This window comes from Leptinotarsa decemlineata, unplaced genomic scaffold, assembly GCF_025532065.1.
Source record: "Leptinotarsa decemlineata unplaced genomic scaffold, Ldec_3_MD MMD2_tig00026330_RagTag_RagTag, whole genome shotgun sequence".
Lineage (NCBI taxonomy): Eukaryota > Metazoa > Arthropoda > Insecta > Coleoptera > Chrysomelidae > Leptinotarsa > Leptinotarsa decemlineata.
Window position 1 is genome coordinate 6,676,700 of NW_027412690.1, and position 19,004 is coordinate 6,695,703.

Below are 19,004 nucleotides of genomic sequence, written 5' to 3' on the forward strand. Positions count from 1 at the left end.
AACCTCGATGGGTATGTATTTTTATTATTTTTTATAATGTAATATAATATATTATAATAATTTATAATGTATTCGGATATGTGAGAAATTGCCAAAATCTTTTTGCATATGTCGTGCTCTATCACTGTCGTGTAAGAAACATGTCTTTCAACCTTTTCTTAAAGTTTCTTAATGAACTTTCTTTAAAGTCTGTAGGGATGGTGTTATACAACTTTGCCGCATTGTAGGAGAAACTTCGAGTAAATATTGCTATAGAATGCCTGGGAATGAGCAAAGTATGCCTATAACGAGAAGTGCCACTACGTGATCCCACACAGCACTAGATATTCATGGAATATTCCCTGTATATCAGAAAACGAACGTATATATTCCAAATATTCATAGAATATTCTTGGAATATATAGATGCCTTTAGAATATTCATAGAATATGCTTGAATGAATATGACAGGATTATTCCCGAAAGAATGTGCATAGAATGTCTATAAATGGATTATTCTCCCTTGAATATTCTAAGAATATTGTCGCTCGAATATACCATATGGTATATTCTTAGAATATATCCCCACGGTATATTTTGGAATATTCTATACAATGGAATTTTGAATAATCTTATAATAACGTATTCAAATAATTCAATATTATTAAAAACAAAAATATTTGAAGATCTTAATCGAATGCATAACCTAATGTATATAACCCCGATAGTGTTAACCAGTTTTTGAACTCAACGCAAAGATTCTGGATGAATTGCTCCAACAGCAACTGTTGGAAACGACAAAAAAATTTGAATGGGCCAATAAATGAACCAATTGCATCAATAAATTGGTTAATTCTCATCCTATTTGTCTTTTTGTATTTGAAATTATTTAATTACAAAGCGAAAAATCCTGGAAACAGAGAAATGGGGAAGTGAATAATTGGAGTAAACGTTTCTCATTGGTCAATTGAAGTGTAGCGCACGACAGTCGAATAAGCTCTGTGAAAGCGCCTGTCCCTTAATGCATGGTACATTTGCGTTTGCGTTAAATTCGACATTTGATTCAACATGGCGGTTGACGTGGCAGGTTCGCGTGTGTAATGCATGGTGTGTTGATGTTATTTTCAAAGTATAATTCTATCACGTTCAGTGTACCATTTATAATTTAGGGTTGTCCAATTTGCAGTACAGCGAATAGTTTGATTTTGGATCTTCAAACAGGAGAGTTGCATCTATTCAGTCTTCAAGAAAAGTAAGTAAGTGAAATGCAATAGTATCGATAGTAAAGTCATGGTGATTAACCTACTATACCTCATTTTAGGTTCGAGGAGAGTTGGTGTGTGGGATTTGTTGGTTTGACTAAGTACATGTTTGAACTAGAGTGATTTCAGTTGTGTATCTTCAATAGAGAAAAGTAAGTGAATGGCACATTCTTTTGTATCATTTGTTTTCATAATTTTTATCACTCGTTTTCAAGATAGTATCAATTTGCCCAAAAGGAAACAGAGTGGTACCTGGTACAGGCAGGTGCGCCAAGAAACTGAAAACGTAATGATTACTTTTTTACAAGACAATGCATGTTGTTCTCCAAGTCATAAAATGTTGTAAATGTTCATGAGTAACCTATGCGAAAAATATCTATTTGATTTTTATTCCAGTTTTATTGTGCCACTTTCAAATAGTGATAATGAACGTTAATGTACATTTTGTTCCAGGTATTACTATTGAAACACTGGCTGATGCATTGTTGGACAAATATAAGGAGAACTTTTCTGGTGAGCAAAGTTTGAATAACTTTAAGTAAGTGAAATTCATTGAAGAACCCGTCATACCACTCATTTTAAATACTTCATTTGTGGGTTTATTTTTCTAAGTGAGAAACCTAACCTAACCTATTTCTTGATGTAATACATTTTTTCTTTTTCAATGAAATGATATATTTATTATTTTTTAATTAGTGCTGATGAATTCACAGAGTTGTTATTTTAGCATATTTTTTAGTATACATTTGTTTGAGAGTAGGAACATCCTAATTTGAATACATTTCTAATATTTGTAATATGACAGTATTCAGGAATATTTTATTCAGTGAATAAATATTTTGAATTGGATTTTTTATTTTTGATATTGGTTGAAACGTCAAATATTTCAGTGTATATTGTTTTAAAAATATATTTGTTTATGAATATTATGTGTTTTATTACTTGTGTAAATCTTGTATCAAAATGCAATATATACATGCCTAATAGCGGTTACTCGTCACATTCTTGGAATATTCCAAATATTCCTAGAATATTCATAAAATATATTCCAAGAATATTCCCAAGGAATATTCTTAAAATATATCAAAGGTTCGCCAGGAGCACTTCCAGGGAATATTCTCCAGAAGATATATATATCCATGGCATATTCATAGCATAATACAATATCATTAAATGTATATTCATGAAATATACCTGGAATATCTATTGCTAGGTCGGATAGTGCAACCAGTCTTTCACGTAGGTAAGGCGGATATCCCGAAACAAGAATTCTATGCGTGAAACAAAGCAAATGGATTGCTCTTAGATATTTGAGTGAAAGCCAGCCAGAATCTCGAAAGGACGGACTTATGTGATCATACTTTCGGATACCGTAGGAAAATCTGACACAACTATTTTGTATACGCTGGAGTCGCATTACATCTAATTGTTGTAAGGCGGATTCTTAGATACAATCGCAGTAAGCTAATCTTGAAAAAATAAGTGTTTCACGGAGACTCAACTTCAGACTTTTTGATAAAAGGTGTCTACTTGGATAAAGTTGTCTTAATACATTGAATGACGTTTTACACAGATGACTTACATGCTTCGTAAATCTCATGTCTGTATCTAATGTTATTGTTGATACGGATCGACAATGACTCACGCACAATATTTCTTTTACTTTTGGGACCAAATAATATGACCTGTGATTTCTTTGGATTGATAGTAAGATTATGTGCACAGGATACATCATATAGAGTTTTGAGGTTTCTGTTAATATTTTCATTAGCAGGTGTAATATCTTTAAAGCTGAATGAACTATACAATTGAGTATCATCGGCGTAGTGATGTATTTTACCAAATCTAACAAATTCATGGAAGTCACTAATATAAATTGCAAAAAGGAGCGGTCCCAGGACTGAACCTTGCGGTACACCAATTTTTTTCGATATTATTGTTGATTGGTTACCATCAAGGTGAGTTGATTGGGTCTTTCCGGAGAGATAGCTATTCATAAGTGACACTGCATTATGGGTGAAACCAAAGCACTTAAGTTTTATGGACAATAAAGAAGGATCTAAGGTGTCGAATGCTTTACTGTAATCAAGCATTAAGAGACATGTGAAATTTCCTTCATCAAGTGATTTGAATATGTCGTCAGTGACGAGACTCAGAGCCGTAGTAGTTCTATATAGAAGGCGAAATCCAGACTGAACGGAGGTAATACGATTTTTTCATTTAACGTAATCTGAGAGTTGTTCTTCAATAATCATTTCAAAGACTTTAGAGATGGCAGGAAGAATGTATACATGTATACATCAACTAATCTAATTTCAACTAATTGCAGTGATGAATATTCCTTGGAAATCAACAATTATTGTAGAGAGCTTACGTCTAGAATTTTCAATATAACTTTTCTCTGATGATTTTTCATAGACACATAGACCTAAAAGTTACAATACCGGGTTCCATTTCAATAATATTGATATATATGATGTTTATGGAAACATTAATAAAAAAGAGTCATCAGCAACATGCTTCTGTGATTTTGCTAGAGTCTTTGACTGTGTAGATCACAGAATACTGCTGAAAAAACTCTATTACTATGACATCCGTGAAATTACTCATGTATGGTCCGAGAATTATCCCAGAGGAAGAAGTCAGATTGTGAAAACTTCATCATTCTCATCAGAAGGCTAAATGAAAAATGGCGTACCACAAGGTTCAATACTGGGACAGATTATTTCCTTGTTATACATTAACGATTCAACATCTATAAATGTAGAAAAAAATTCACCCTTTTTCGCCGATGATACCACAATATTATAAATAAAACTTCACGGGATTATAAGCTCAGATTTAAAAAAATGAAGAACTGGTGCAACCCCAATCTGCTATTATTGGATGTTTCCAAAACAAACTTAATATAATTCCGCTGTTTTATTGACAGCATACCATTACCAACAAAGGACGCAGACAAGATGATTGAAAACAGACCTAGTTCTAAACTTTTGGGTTTATTATTTGACAATAAACTCAAATTAGCCGATCACATTGTAACACTCAACGGAACGCAGGGTGTCTTGCAGTGAGAATAACTCATAAGGAACTTGTTTTGTCTGCCGCTAAATCAGCATATTTCTCACTCATTAATTCTCATTCTAGGTATGACATTTTTTTGGGGAGTATCTTACAGAACTCAATTGTAGACTGTTTTCATTATTTAGAAAATAGCCATAAGATTCATGTGCAATGTCAAAAGTCTAGACTCCTGCAAACCCTTGTTTGAACTACATAACATTTTGATAGTCTTTGGAATATTTATTTTGTGAACAGTCTGTTTGATCAATTAACATAAACTGCTACTTAGCGGCTACTCCAATAATTATTCTTTTCGTCAAGCTAATGACCTAAGATTGCCCATACCAGCCTCTACTCTAGTCGAAGACTCCTTATATTATAAAGGTCTTGATATATTCAATCATATACCTGGCCATATTGAAATTTCAGAGGATAATTGTAAATTCAGAAAATCAGTAAAAGATATATTATGTGGTTGACCTTATTATAGTTTAGAAGAGTTTTATGTATTTTTTAATATTTAGACAGTGTATGGTTTTATAATTTTAAACTTTTCTGGTGTTGTTATATCTTTCTTCAGTATCCGTATGTTTTGTATGTGTTTGAATAAAATTGTTAAATTTGTGCATTTATATCTTTACTCTATATTTCAGCTATTTCAATATAATCTGTACTCTACATGTATGTATATCTAGTTGTATAGTGACAACAGAGTTTGTAGCTTTGTCAATAAGATGTTCTTTGGACAATACGAGAAACATTCAAATAAATTGATTACGTACAAAGAGCGTGTTTTTTGTCTTTGAACAATCCAAGATACTCACTTATCATAAGGCTTCGTTCCCCAAATATGAGCAGCACTGTTAACCAACCATGTGAAATGCAAGGATAACGTGTACCTTGCGATTGTCACGTACCAGGAAACCCACCAATCTTCTCCCCAGAAGTACCACGGAATGTGGGCAGGAATCATGAAGCATAAAAACGTCACCATCAATACATAGTGCCTGAAAATCAAAATTATAGCATTATTTTATATCGAAATTGTTTTGTGTAAATTATTGAATGAAAAATATGTCGTTGGTCAATAAAATCCACGTGAGTGACCACTGTGGACACTCATCAGTAACCTTCGATCCTTTTTGTATTTGTCTCTCCCCATATCACAGAGAACTGGCTAATTTCCAACGGAAATATTTAGGAGCGAATTAAAAGTTGTCATTAACTTTCCTCTAGAAGGATTAGATTTGAGTAATTATGGAGCAGACAATGCGGCTCCGTGTCATTATAATCTATATGCTCTATCGAATCACAAAGGGGTGGAAAGTGATACATGTTTTTCGTATTGTGAGTTGAATTCATATAGAAAAGAAGACTTACATTTTTGAACAGCATATTACAATTCTGGCAGTGGTTCTACTTACTACGACATGTTTTGCTAGAATTAATCATTCATCTAATTTGGTTTCGACATAAAATGACCTGCTTCCTAGAAGTAATATTGAATGGCACCTGATTGTTCATTTAAAATCTACGTGTTTTACCAGATTTATTCAATTAGCTGATACGTTTTGTTAGTACCTACTGTTATATAATAGAATATTATTTAACGAGCATATAAGGATGTCTATTATTCAAGAGGTGAAGTTTACGGCCACGAGCCGCAGGTGAGTGGCCTAAACCACCAAATTTTGTGTTGGAAAATTTTGTTACATTACTAACATATATACTATTATTTAATTCTAACAGATATTTCATACAATACATTATTGTTCATCTACACACAGTATATTATCGAAGATTATAATAATGGTATAATATCTCATAATGATTAACACAAAAATCTATGCATTTAACTTAATAAATATCACTTTCAAATCTTACATGATATTCATGTATAACAAGACACAAGTTTATATTACAGAAGGCAATGAAATAACTATGTGAAAAATTCACTTAATATGTTACTTTTGTTGCTAGGTATTTATCATCAGATGCTTCAGTTAAAAAGTTATTGATATCGCTTTTTCAGGCTGAAAACCTTCTGATATTCGTTTTAGTAATGCTTGTGTAATTTTCGATGTAAGGTGTAAGATTTATATTTTGCGGATAATTCAGTAAAGTATACTAACAAAGTCGATTCAGAAAATGAAGTGGTTTTCTTTTCTATTTCTCAGTTTGAAAAAGATTCATAGGTCATATTATATGCTTTCTTTGACTTTTCGGCAATGAATTCAGTGAGGCAACTTTAGCAGCTTCTCTAATTTCTGAAAAGTCATTTTCATTTTCTATATCCATTTTTAGTTCGTTTTTCAATAATAGATTAAAAAGCGAACAAATTAATTTGCAGGTAGTGGTTCCACTAGTTAATTACCGAAAAATCAATTAGGATAATCATCATTTCACAAACAAAGTCCACATTGGACCAAAAAACTTCAGGTATATAAACAGCTAACCCTTGTCTTTAGATTCAGTAATAATTTGCTTCTCCTGAAGATACTAACCTTGTTAGCGAAACGCGCGTGGAGTGCAAAAATATCAGTTTGGTGTTAGGATAATTGATCTCTAGAAAAAATTTTCAACTTTTACACCAAAGGTTCCAATCTCATCGTTCAAACCGATTTTTGGGTACTTTCATCAATATGGTTTTCTGGAGACCTTTTGAAACAAATGATAACATTACGTGTGAGGAATCTGTGTCAATCGACAGGGATCCAGAATTTGAAAATAAGGACACTCATGTTCAAGTTCAGCGAGTTATTTTAAATATTCATGAACGCCAGAAGAAGGAAAACTGTCACACTTCACAGAATGATATTGTGAATAGAATATGCGAGTTAACGAAACTATCTCTTTCGACAGTTCTTCAAGTCATTAAAATAGAGGATGTCATTGACCATGCAATGAAACGAAAACAAAGGAATAAAAAATTCGCTAATGTTGATGGTGCTACAAAAGATGTGATTCGGCGAACAATTTATGGTCTATACCAAAAAAATGAAGTACCAACCTTGGAAATGATTTGGTATAAATTACTCGACCATCAAGATTACAGTTACAAATCTTTAGAAACTCCACGAGGTGTCTTATTGTCTTGTGGTTTCAAATATAAAAAATTGAACAATTGGATGGTCATAATGGGATCGACACGCAGTGTTCAACTCCGACAAGAATATGTGTGGCGAATGAAAAGCTACCGGGAATCCAGCAGACATATAATCTACCTCGAAGAAACTTGGTTTGACACCCATGATGTTGTCAATTATGGCTGGGTAGACGAAAGCAAGTATTGTGCTTTGAACACACCTTCTTCAAGGGGAAAACGTGTTATACTTTTGCATGTCGGGAATGAAAGTGGTTTCGTACCTAACGCTTTGTTTCTGTCGGCGAAAAATATAAAAGATTCGTCTGCTGATTACCACAAAGATATGACTGTGGCTTTATTCGAAACCTGGTTCAGTGAGCAGCTTCTCCCAAATATTCCTCCAAACTCGGTTATTGTTATGGATAACGCTTCGTATCATTCTCGGTTATTGACTACAATACCAAACAATAACACAAAAAAAGCAGATATTGTTGATTTCATGCGAAATCATGACATGGAAATACCCGAAAAGATTCCAACGAAAAAGGTATTACTGGCGACCATAAAACAACGTAATTTCAAAAAAGAGTATATTATTGATTCGATGTGTGAAACACGTGGTCATATTCTCTTACGTTTGCCTCCACACTATTGTATTTTCAATCCAATTGAAATGGTTTGGGCCACAATGAAAGAAAGCTTGCGGAAATGTAATCAGTCACCGACTTTGAATGTTGTAGTGCTTGACAATATAAGGCGAGTGGTGAATGAAGTAGATAAAAGTGATGTGTGGAAGAACTGTGTGGCCCATGTCATGAAAGAAGAGAACAAATATTATGTGCAAAGTTCCATAAATCCGATCGTTATTCAACCCGATGATGATTCCACCTCATCCGAATATAGCGAAGAAGAATTTTGATTTTTCTAGCAATTTTGTTGGCCTCTATTATTTTGTAAATAATAAATGAGATTATTCGTTTTATCATTGTATTTTAGAGTTTTCGACTCGGAAATCAACTACCTTAAATTTCGAAGTTTTTGTGATCAATTGCTATGATTGTAAGAATGAGTAACTGAAAAACTACCACTGAAAAATAATATGCCGACGCCTATGTCGAAGCGGGAATTCCTTCTCTGTGCTGTTCCAATTGGTATTGGAAATACTATAACTGATGAAGCTACCATTTCCATCTAGTAACGAGTCAGAGTGTTCAAGAGATGAAAAATAGATTGTGGCAAGGGACCTTTTTCAAAATCTTAGGAACAGGTTGCTTATGGATTGGAGTTGAATCAATCACTTCTGGCAAATATGTAGTATCTAGCTGTTCGAGTGTTGCTATAGTATAGAATAGAGTAGATAGAGTATAGATGATGAGTTAGTATATACAAGTGATATGATGGTAGAGATGAGTAGAGATTAGTATAGAAAACTTGATCCTACGGGAGAAAGAAATATCAAGAGCAGATAGTTGTTGGTTCACAGATGGATCAAAAACACCTTCCGGTTCTGGTGCAGGTGTTTTCAGTCGCAGACCCAGGACAGAGATATCAACCTATCTAGGAACTTATGCGACTGTATTTCAAGCAGAAATTTACGCTATTGAATTGTGTGCGGAGAGATTGGAAGAATCCAACCTTATACACAAGTCAAGCAACGTTGAAAGCAACGTCTAAATTGGTAGCAAGTTGCCAAAAACGACTCTCTTCGATAGGAAGACTCAACAGAATGTATCTGGTCTGGATTCCTGGCCATACTGACCTAGAAGGCAATGAGGCTACTGACTCTCTTGCAAAGGAGGGTGTTGCAAGCAGTTTCATCGGACCAGAAACTGTCATTGGCATCGCTTTAAGCTTTGAAAAATAAATTGTGGCATGGGTACCTTTTTCAAAATCTCAGGAATTATAGATTGAAGTTGAATCAATCACTCCTGGCAAAAATCTATTATCTAGCTATGAGATATTTGAGAGCACATATGAAATATTTGACTTTTTTGAAATTGATTCGTAATTTACTTTTTTCCACAGGTCCTACATGATTTTTGATTAGACCTAATATCAAAAACAACCTCGAAAATAATAACACTTCCCGACTGTCAACAATTTATGAAACTATTCAGAAGAGGCCTTGTTGTTAGTTGCTTGAACGAGTATGTACGAGTCAAAACTCTCCTCAGACTTCAAATACTGTTGAAGACTAATTGGCGTGGAGAAATCAAGTATACTTGATGTGAGTGTCAGATCATGAATCGATTTGGTCGAATGACATGGCCCAGAGAAAATTATAAGATAAGAAGGGATAAGTTGAAAGGTTGATGAATTAATTGATAGGAACAGTTCGAATATTTCTTGAAGTGGAAGAGCATGGAGCAGAGATTGGTGAAGGTACAGAAAATAGAGGAATGATTATGACATTGAAATGTGAATATCACTCATCGAGACCTACTATGTCATTGCCTCCGAAATTTTAGAATACGAGTACCCATGCTATGGTCTGTGAAATACCTAAATTCCTTGAAGTATTACCGAGACGGTTCGATCCTCGTCAATTTTTCCAGAAATATCAGAATCTCATGGTTTGAATAGATTGAGTTATATACAGAAGAGAATATAGTAGTATTGTGGGGATCCTTCATTACCTATGGATAGGTGTTCTGGATTATATTTGCAAACAGCAACTTTATTCAAATTTCTTTAATTTTTGTAATATCACGGTTTGATATTTGCTAGTGAGTGAATTACTCCACCACACTGGCTTTTATCCAAATTACTGGCGCTGAGATGAAACTGGCCTTTTTTCTTGAATAATCTCTCAAATGGAATTTATGATTTCAATGATTCAAACTCTGGCTTATTTATTTACGGCAGAAACTTTTAGTTAGTTTTTCATTAGGTTACCATTTTGAAGTTGATACGTATTCAAAGTTCTGAAAATACCTCTGCAATACCAAATTAAGAATTCTTAACCACCTTCAAGTTTTCGAAAATTTCATTTGTCATTATTTTTGAAAGGTTTCACTATTTTCCACTTGGAATTTTCTGCTCAGTTTATTGTATTTCCTGACATTTTTCATAATCACACTACTGATTCAATTCCGTGCTTACCTTTTTTGAAACATGACAACAGGGTCACTCTCAATATCGCTCAGATCCACTGTTTTCCCTTTACTGAAAACATCCTTGTGTTTTTTCACCATCAGCCATCCTATGTGGGAGAAAAAGAATCCTCTTCTAGAATTGTGAGGATCAGCATCCGTGTCGGTGAATTTATGATGCACCCTGTGGTCTCTCACCCACTCGTGAAGGTCATTCTGTAGAGCAGCACTTTGACAAATCATCAGGAATATCCTCAGCGGTAATTTTGCTTTGTATGTCCTGTGGGCCCAGAGCCTGTGGGCACCCGCTGTTACGCCCATGGCACTCGTTGCAGCATAGAGGTACCCTGGAAAATAAAAGTAGTCAAAATAAGAAACTTGCTCACAGTTTTCTTTCATCTCTCGACACCAACAAACGAGCTCGAAAATGCCTGGATGTTGACGGTCTACAATTTAAAAATCTGCTATAAATTATTTCTGTATTTCAAAAATTACCATTTGAGAAAATACGCAATATTGCATAAACATTTGACTGTCAAAAATATTTGTTAGCGTTGGATCCCACACAATTTGTTAATTGCTCAAAAAAGGCTTGTGTCGGTTGGTCGAAGGAAATGCTCAAAAAATACGATCGCGATGCTTCGAAACACGTCTATGACATTGTGGATTTACGCGTATGAGCCCGAAAGTAAACAGCAGTCGATGATATGGGTGTTTCAAGACGAGCCAAATCCAACAGTAGTTGTTCACGCACGAAGCACTTCAAAGCAAATGGTCGCCTGTTTTTTCGGAAAAACTGGACATGTCGCAACCGTACCACTAGAACAACGCAGAACAGTCAATTCTGAGTGGTACACAACCCTTTTTTTGCCAGTTGTCTCCCAAGAAATCAGGAAAACCAACCGCCGAAGACGGATCACTATTTACCACGACAATGCAAGCTCTCACACATCGGCTCCAACAACTGCATTTTTGAGCACCCAAAGCATCGATTAGATGAGTAATTCGCCGTATAGTCCAGACTTGGCACCGAATGACTTCTTTTCATTCCCGCACTTAAAAAACAAACTGAGAGGTCAACGTTTTTCCAAACCTGAAGAAGCGGTTGCTGCATTCCGAATGCATGTTTTGGAGATACCTCAATTAGAGTGGCAAAATTGCTTCGACAATTGGTTTAAACGTATGCAAAAGTGTATAGATCTTCATGGGGAATGTTTTGAAAAACAATTGAGTGATTTTCAATGATTAATATTTGTATTTGTTCTCTAATCCTGAAATATAAAAGGAATGTTAGGAATCACACGTTAAAAGGTAAGACCTCGTTAGTCCTTAGCTCGCACAAGTTTCTCAACTTCTGAGAGTTGTCGTTCGTATGGGGGCGACAGCTGATTAACGGAAAAACAGATTTTTTAAACAGAACCATCTACCTAAGTCTTATTCGGAACAATGACCAATATGACGTTGATTTGCAATGACCCAACTGAAATTTTATTGATTCTTTTCCCTATTCTTCATGGCTCTCTAGATCGAAAAATGAACCGAAAGTCTCAACACTTGAAATATCAACTATGGGGTTTGTTTTTATTTAGAAAACTATGTAGATTTCAAAAATTTAAAAACATACAGGGTGATTCCTTTGAAAATCAAACGTTGATATGATTTCCGGAAAATTCGGAACTAGAAAAAATATCCCAATACGTCAAAACGGGCCTTTTCATGAGCAAATCCATTGTTTTGAGTATGGAAAAAGAGCTAGAGAAATAAAGAATCAACGATATTCGCCATAAATAAGCTGTAAATCAACTTTCACGTTTCTGTTATGAACATGTGGCATTTTAAACTGTTTATGTCTAGAGGGTTCAAGTCGGGTAATCTTGCAGGTCACCAGGGTGCTTCGTTCACTCTCTCAATCGACCGATGTGTGAGTCGGTGGTTCAAGTCGCAGAATAAACGATCAATTTTCACTTGCTATCGTCTAACCCATGTTAGGAATCACACGTTGAAAGTTAAGACCTCGTTAGTTCTTAGCTCGCACAAGTTTCGATTTCTGAGGGTTGTCGTTCGTAGGGGTGCGACAGCTGGTTAACGGAAAAACATATTTTAAACATATTTTAGTAAACCTTATAGACTCATGTGTTCCAAGCCATTATTCAAATATCAACTGAGGGATCATTGTATTCAAAAAATTATGTAACTTCAAAAAATATAAAATTGTGTAGGGTATTCAATTTGAAAATGAAATGTTGATGTCATTTCAGGAATAAGCTGTATATCCACTTTCACATTTCCGTCATAAACATATGGCATTTTCAACTTATTTCTGTCTGGAGGATTCAATTCGGGTAACCTTGCGGGTCACCTTATAGAATCATGGGTTCCAAGCCATTATTCAAATATCAAGTGAGGGATCATTATATTCAAAAAATGATGTAGATTTCAAAAATATAAAATTGTATAGGATATTCTATTTGGAAATCGAATGTTGACGTCATTTCAGAAAAAACCTTGAGTTGAAAAAAATTCCCAATACGCCATATTCGAAACTCCTAATTTCTAAAATATAGTTGAAGAAATGGAAAAAAAATTGAGGTATACCACAAGTGTCACCCGGTATATAGTTTATTCAACTATATGACATTGATGAAGGCTACATAGTGGAATATATGTTGTTTTGTGAAAATGTCATAATAAAACTTTTTCGAACTAAAATTCCTATATGTTTGTTTTTTTAGTACCTACACAAAGTATACGAATACACAAACTTTTTTGAATGGACTCAGAAGTGAAATTCAATAACAATTCATCGAAAATAAGACTTAAATTTCAAGGAAAACACTTCTTCCACGTACCAAAACCCTCACACTTTTTTCAACACAATTTCCACCAACCATGTTGGCGTCATCAGGTCGTGATGTAAACTCACCAAATAGAATTGTCCTCCATTGTGCTTTCACGAACATAATATATAACCCATAAATTCCAAATCCATGTAGAAGGATGAAGATCAAAACGTTTTTCCAAACTATGTCCCATTTATAATGAGGTCCTTCTCTTTTGACTATCCTTCTGACTGGTTTCTGGTATTGTTGATAACTTTGTTGTACATCTTGTTTTGTGCTGATTATCTGAACTGGATCGGCAGATGAACTTTCCAGATATAACGATGAGTTGCTTAGGAGACTGGGTGCCATTTTTCTGAAACAAAAGAACATGTTATGGATACCCATTGCAAGAGATTTTGAATAACAGCAGTAGACTTGAAAACAAAAGTTTACTGAGGTTCACTGTGATTTCTGAAAGTCCTGACAGTCACTACAGAGGGACCTGACCGCAAGAACATTTAGTTTATTACGGCAATCCTGTACTAGTCCTGATGTCACTTTTGTGTTTATTAATGAAAATCAATAAGCTTACTTAATATAGCAATTTGAAACTCACTGAAGTCACTCATTAGAAATAAAGGTAAAGAAGTGCGCTTCCTGATTACATAAAACAAGTTGTATAACATTTCAAATGATTAATTTATTGATCGATGAATTTAATTCATATTCGACAACTAAAGAAGTTAGGTAATTAAAATAAAATTAGGATAGTTTTGGGTCTATTTAATCACCACTAGTTTCACCTCCCAGCTGAAGTTGTTACAGGTATAGATCAAAAACGTGCTGAAAACTCAATAATATGAACACCTCGAGAGATTGTTTCCTCCAGCATCAAAGTTAGCTGATTTTTTCCATATTTATGAACTATTAGTTCAATCCACTTCAATAAAAGATAAAGCTCAAGCCTCTAGAGTAAAATAAATCGAAAATGAGCTCATTACCCATTCATTTATGGATGAATGGGTACGTGAACAAACAAAATTGTGGTATCCATGATACGGGAAGCCATAGAAATTCATAGAAAAGAGAAGGCAATAACGCTCAACCGGATTTGTAATCCCATACTAAAATATGCTAAGGTGGCAGCAGTGCAACGCAATATAAGAGGTAATAACACTTAAGCCTAAGGTGGCAGCAGTGCAACGCAATGTAAGAGGTAATAACACTTTGGCCAAAGATGCTAAGGTGGCAGCAGGGCAATGTAATGTAACAGGTAATAACACTTCGGCCAAAGAGGCAGCAGTGCAACGCAATGTAAAAGGTAATAACACTTCGACCAGAGATACTGAGGTGGCAAAAGTGCAACGAAATGTAACAGGTAATAACACTTTGACCAAATAAGCTGTGGTGGCAGCAGTGCAACGCAATGTAAGTGGTAATAACACTTGAGCCAAATATGCTAAGGTAGTAGTAGTGCAACGGAATGTAAAAGGTGATAACCCTTCGACCAAAGATACTGAGGTGGCAGCAGTGCAACGAAAAGTAACAGGTAATAACCCTTTGACCAAATATGCTGTGGTGGCAGCAGTGCAACGCAATGTAAGAGGTAATAACACTTTGGCCAAAGATGCTAAGGTGGCAGTAGTGCAACGTAATGTAAGAGGTAATAATATTTCGGCCAAAAAGGCAACAGTGCAACGCAATGTGAAAGGTAATAATACTTCGGCCAAGGATGCTAAGGTGGCAGCAGTGCAACGCTATGTAACAGGTATGTTATGTATGTAACGCTATGTAACACTTCGGCCAAAGATGCTAATGTGGCAGAACTGCAAAATCATGTAACAGGTAATAACACTTTGGCCGAAGATGCTAAGGAGACAGCAGTGCAACGCAATATAACAGGTAATAACACTCCGGCCAATAACAACGCACCAACTAGAAAGTCAGGCTATCTGTGTCAACATAAATACAGCGTACGAACTAGAAATCACTAGTTTTTGATAAACCATCAGGATGAATAAACCTCTGAAGAAGCCAGCCACTCGTGCTGGCGGAACGTTAGGGTACAGTTCTAAACCACGACGGCCTTCAAACCCGAATGAAGATCATAACATTGAATATCTTGGCCGTGAAAGCTGCGAAAGTAATGTAACAGGTAATAACACTTTGACCAAAGATACTGAGGTGGCAGCAGTGCAACGAAATGTAACAGGTAATGACACTTCGACCAAAGATGCTAAGGTGGCAGCAGTGCAACGCAATGTAACAGGTGATAACACTTCAGCCAAAGATGCTAAGTTGGCAGCAGTGCAACGCAATGTAAGAGGCAATAACACTTCCGCCAAAGATGCTAAGGTGGCAGCAGTGCAACGCTATGTAACAGGTATGTTATGTATGTAACGCTATGTAACACTTCGGCCAAAGATGCTAATGTGGCAGAACTGCAACGTCATGTAACAGGTAATAACACTTTGGCCGAAGATGCTAAGGAGACAGCAGTGCAACGCAATATAACAGGTAATAACACTCCGGCCAATAACAACGCACCAACTAGAAAGTCAGGCTATCTGTGTCAACATAAATACAGTGTACGAACTAGAAATTACTAGTCTTTGATAAACCATTAAGATGAATAAACCTCTGAAGAAGCCAGCCACTCGTGCTGGCGGAACGTTAGGGTACAGTTCTAAATAACGACGGCCTTCAAACCCGAATGAAGATCATAACATTGAAAATCTTGGCCGTGAAAGCTGCGAAAGTAATGTAACAGGTGATAACACTTTGACCAAAGATACTGAGGTGGCAGCAGTGCAACGAAATGTAACAGGTAATGACACTTCGACTGAAGATGCTAAGGTGGCAGCAGTGCAACGCAATGTAACAGGTGATACCACTTCCGCCAAAGATGCTAAGCTGGCAGCAGTGCAACGCAATGTAGAAGATATTACAACTTCGGCCAAATATATTGAGGTGGCAGCAGTGCAACGCAATGTAAGAGGTAATTCCACTTCAGCCAAATATGCTAAGGTGGCAGCAGTGCGACGCTATGTAACAGGTAATAACACTTCGGCCAAAGATGCTAAGGAGGCAGCAGTGCAACGCAATATAACAGGTAATAACACTCCGGTCAATAACAACGCACCAACTAGAAAGGCGGGCTACCTGTGTCAACATAAATACAGCATGCGAACTAGAAATCACTAGTCATCGGTGAACCATCAAGATGAATAAACCTCTGAAGAAGCCAGCCACTCGTTCTGGCAAAACGTTAGGATACAGTTCCAAACTACGACAGCCTTCAAACCCAAACGAAGATCATAACACTGAAAATCTTGGCCGCGAAAGCCTTAACCAATTTATCATAATTGAGCTCGGTTTATTTTCCAGATTGCGGTAGGTTTTGAACTCAAAAAGCAGTGAAAAATATTCGATTGAATATATGAAATTAATTCCACTATCAGCAGCTTGATCAGAAGGTTAAAAACTGTATTCTGTAAATTATTTGCTATTACCATGTATTTTTTGTGTCTCCGTCTCTTCTATACGAATTTCTTTCGTAACATCGTATTTTCCTAAACACCATATATTACGCATTATTAGTCATTTAGTAGGTGAATAGCATTTCATTAATATTTTGGAATTTTCAGTTTTTCTTCAAACGAAGAGAGTTCATTGATTCTGATTGTGAGAGTTTCGACCCAGACAGCGAATATGCTTTCTCAGAGAGAGCACTGAGAAAATAGCAATCCACTCTTACATTATAGCAAATGTAATGTCCACGTTCATCAATTATTAGCATATCCCATCCGGTCACTGACTGAAGTGAGAATAATTTTCCAATCGAATGTCATGGCCATCAACCAACACCTCAACACAGAGAACATCAAAACATACCTTTGAACTAGCACGTTTGTTTAATGTTGAGTGAAAGTATTCTCCAACGGAGGTTTGAACAATAAACGGAACTTGCTACAAAGAGAGAACTTGCGTTCTCAAACTTGAGTCATGATCGAACATTGACCCACTGACACAGAACAACGACTGAGATGCTTTCTCGAAATAATCTGCTTGATTTGCATTCTTGGGATTTGAAGAAAGTTTTGAAATACGTGAGTGCATTGTAAGATAATATAAACTCGTAGATTACACTCAGTGTTGAATAAATTGAGATATATGATGAAGCCGATTAAGTTAAAGGCATTATACAAGGAGAAAGTGAAATGTATAGAAAGAAGTCGATATCTTCATTTAAGCGAGCTACACTTGAGATTGAAGTGAATTTCTACTGAGAAAACCGATAATTAGTTACTTACGTAACAAGTCTGGAAAATACTGTTTTCGGACATTCTGCTTACACTATTTTTTCGGCAACCGTGTAGAATAACAAATTCCTTTATCAAATCGCAACATTTCCCAAAAAATATTCTCGTACTCGTTGAGTACATTGTATTCATACAGCTAAGACCTTCCATACAGTAATGATGATAAATAGTTGTTGAAATTGAAATTTAATCAGTCACCTGATTTTGTTTAACGTATCTTATCTTCAAATGCATAATGATGAGACGTTTCATTATTACCTAGCAGTTTCGGAAGTACCACAAGGTTCTATTTCAGGACCATTACTTGATCTGATTTTTTTTAGTGACCTTCCTCAAGGAGTCTCTTTGGGATATCTACTGTACACGGATGATTTTGAAATGTTTGAGTAAGTATGTAATGTGAACGATTGTCTTGAAATTCAAAATGACATTGTTAAAATATCTGGCTGGTGCAGAAGAAATAAGTTATTCAATCTCTCAAATTGCAAAGCTACGTCTTTTGAAAGGAGCACCCATGGGCTCTATTTTTAATTATTTTATGCTGAATTCAGTAATGGAGAATGTTTTGGGAATGAAAGACTTTGGCATTCCCTTTCAGATTGATCTCAGCTTTTCTCGATGTTTCCATGGAGTCCAGCGAACTATTTGGCTTCCTCAAGCGCCCAATCTCCGATTCTACTGATATAGGAATCATAAAGTTATAATTTTGAACTCTTGTCAGAAGAAGACTGAAATACTACCTGGATAGAAAAGTTTCGGACCTAACACATAGATGGCGATGGTCTTATTGTATACACTGCTTTTTCACTTAGTACTAACCTTCAAAATAAAACCTGTTGAAATTTCATGATATTCTACTAATAAGTTTGTGAGTTATTGTGCTGAGACTGACACTACTTTTGATATTTCCAAAACAATGTATCAAAAACAAGTTCGTTTCATTTTTACACTTCGTCTTGATGGGACAATTACCGATTGAACGTTAATTTACTAACTTCAAACGTGGTCGTAGAGAAACCGATAATGCAGAACGCAGTTGACTTCCAAATGAGGCAGTTTTGAGGATATAATATTGATGAACACAAAACAATTGTGGAGCGCAATTATTTTTTATCGCCGTTCTAATGGAGCCAATGGAAAACTAATGATAGTATATTGTTGATAAAAACGTTTAAAGGTATTTCGTTGATCTCTTTAATAAGTGGATGGATAATAAAACAACAAAAACAAATGATAATGAACCATATTCGTCGTGAACTGTTCAGTTCAGGGTGAGAAAAAAAATGTTTGAAAAATGGAGAAGGGTCGATAAAATATCAAGATTATTTTTTGAACACCGAAGTTTCCCTACTGTCGAACGCTAAGATCATATTGATTTTC

General features: G+C 35.5%; 1 protein-coding gene and 1 long non-coding RNA gene across 4 annotated transcripts in view; one reads left to right on the forward strand and one right to left on the reverse strand.

Annotated features, from left to right (window-relative positions):
* LOC111507620 (acyl-CoA Delta-9 desaturase) overlaps window positions 1–19,004 on the reverse strand; it is a 53,706-nt gene that overhangs the window by 4,170 nt on the left and 30,532 nt on the right. For all 3 annotated transcript variants that reach the window (XM_074182857.1, XM_074182859.1, XM_074182858.1), the window contains exons 2-4: window positions 13,404–13,675; window positions 10,491–10,827; window positions 5,128–5,310 (exon numbers count right to left, since the gene is read on the reverse strand). In XM_074182857.1, coding sequence (XP_074038958.1) covers window positions 5,128–5,310; window positions 10,491–10,827; window positions 13,404–13,671 — 788 coding nt within the window. In that variant the 5' untranslated portion in view covers window positions 13,672–13,675. The remainder of the gene's footprint in view (window positions 1–5,127; window positions 5,311–10,490; window positions 10,828–13,403; window positions 13,676–19,004) is intronic.
* Window positions 718–2,155, forward strand: LOC141485674 (uncharacterized). The gene is made up of 3 exons (XR_012467340.1): window positions 718–1,230; window positions 1,300–1,392; window positions 1,694–2,155. It is a non-coding gene; the product is annotated as an uncharacterized lncRNA (long non-coding RNA).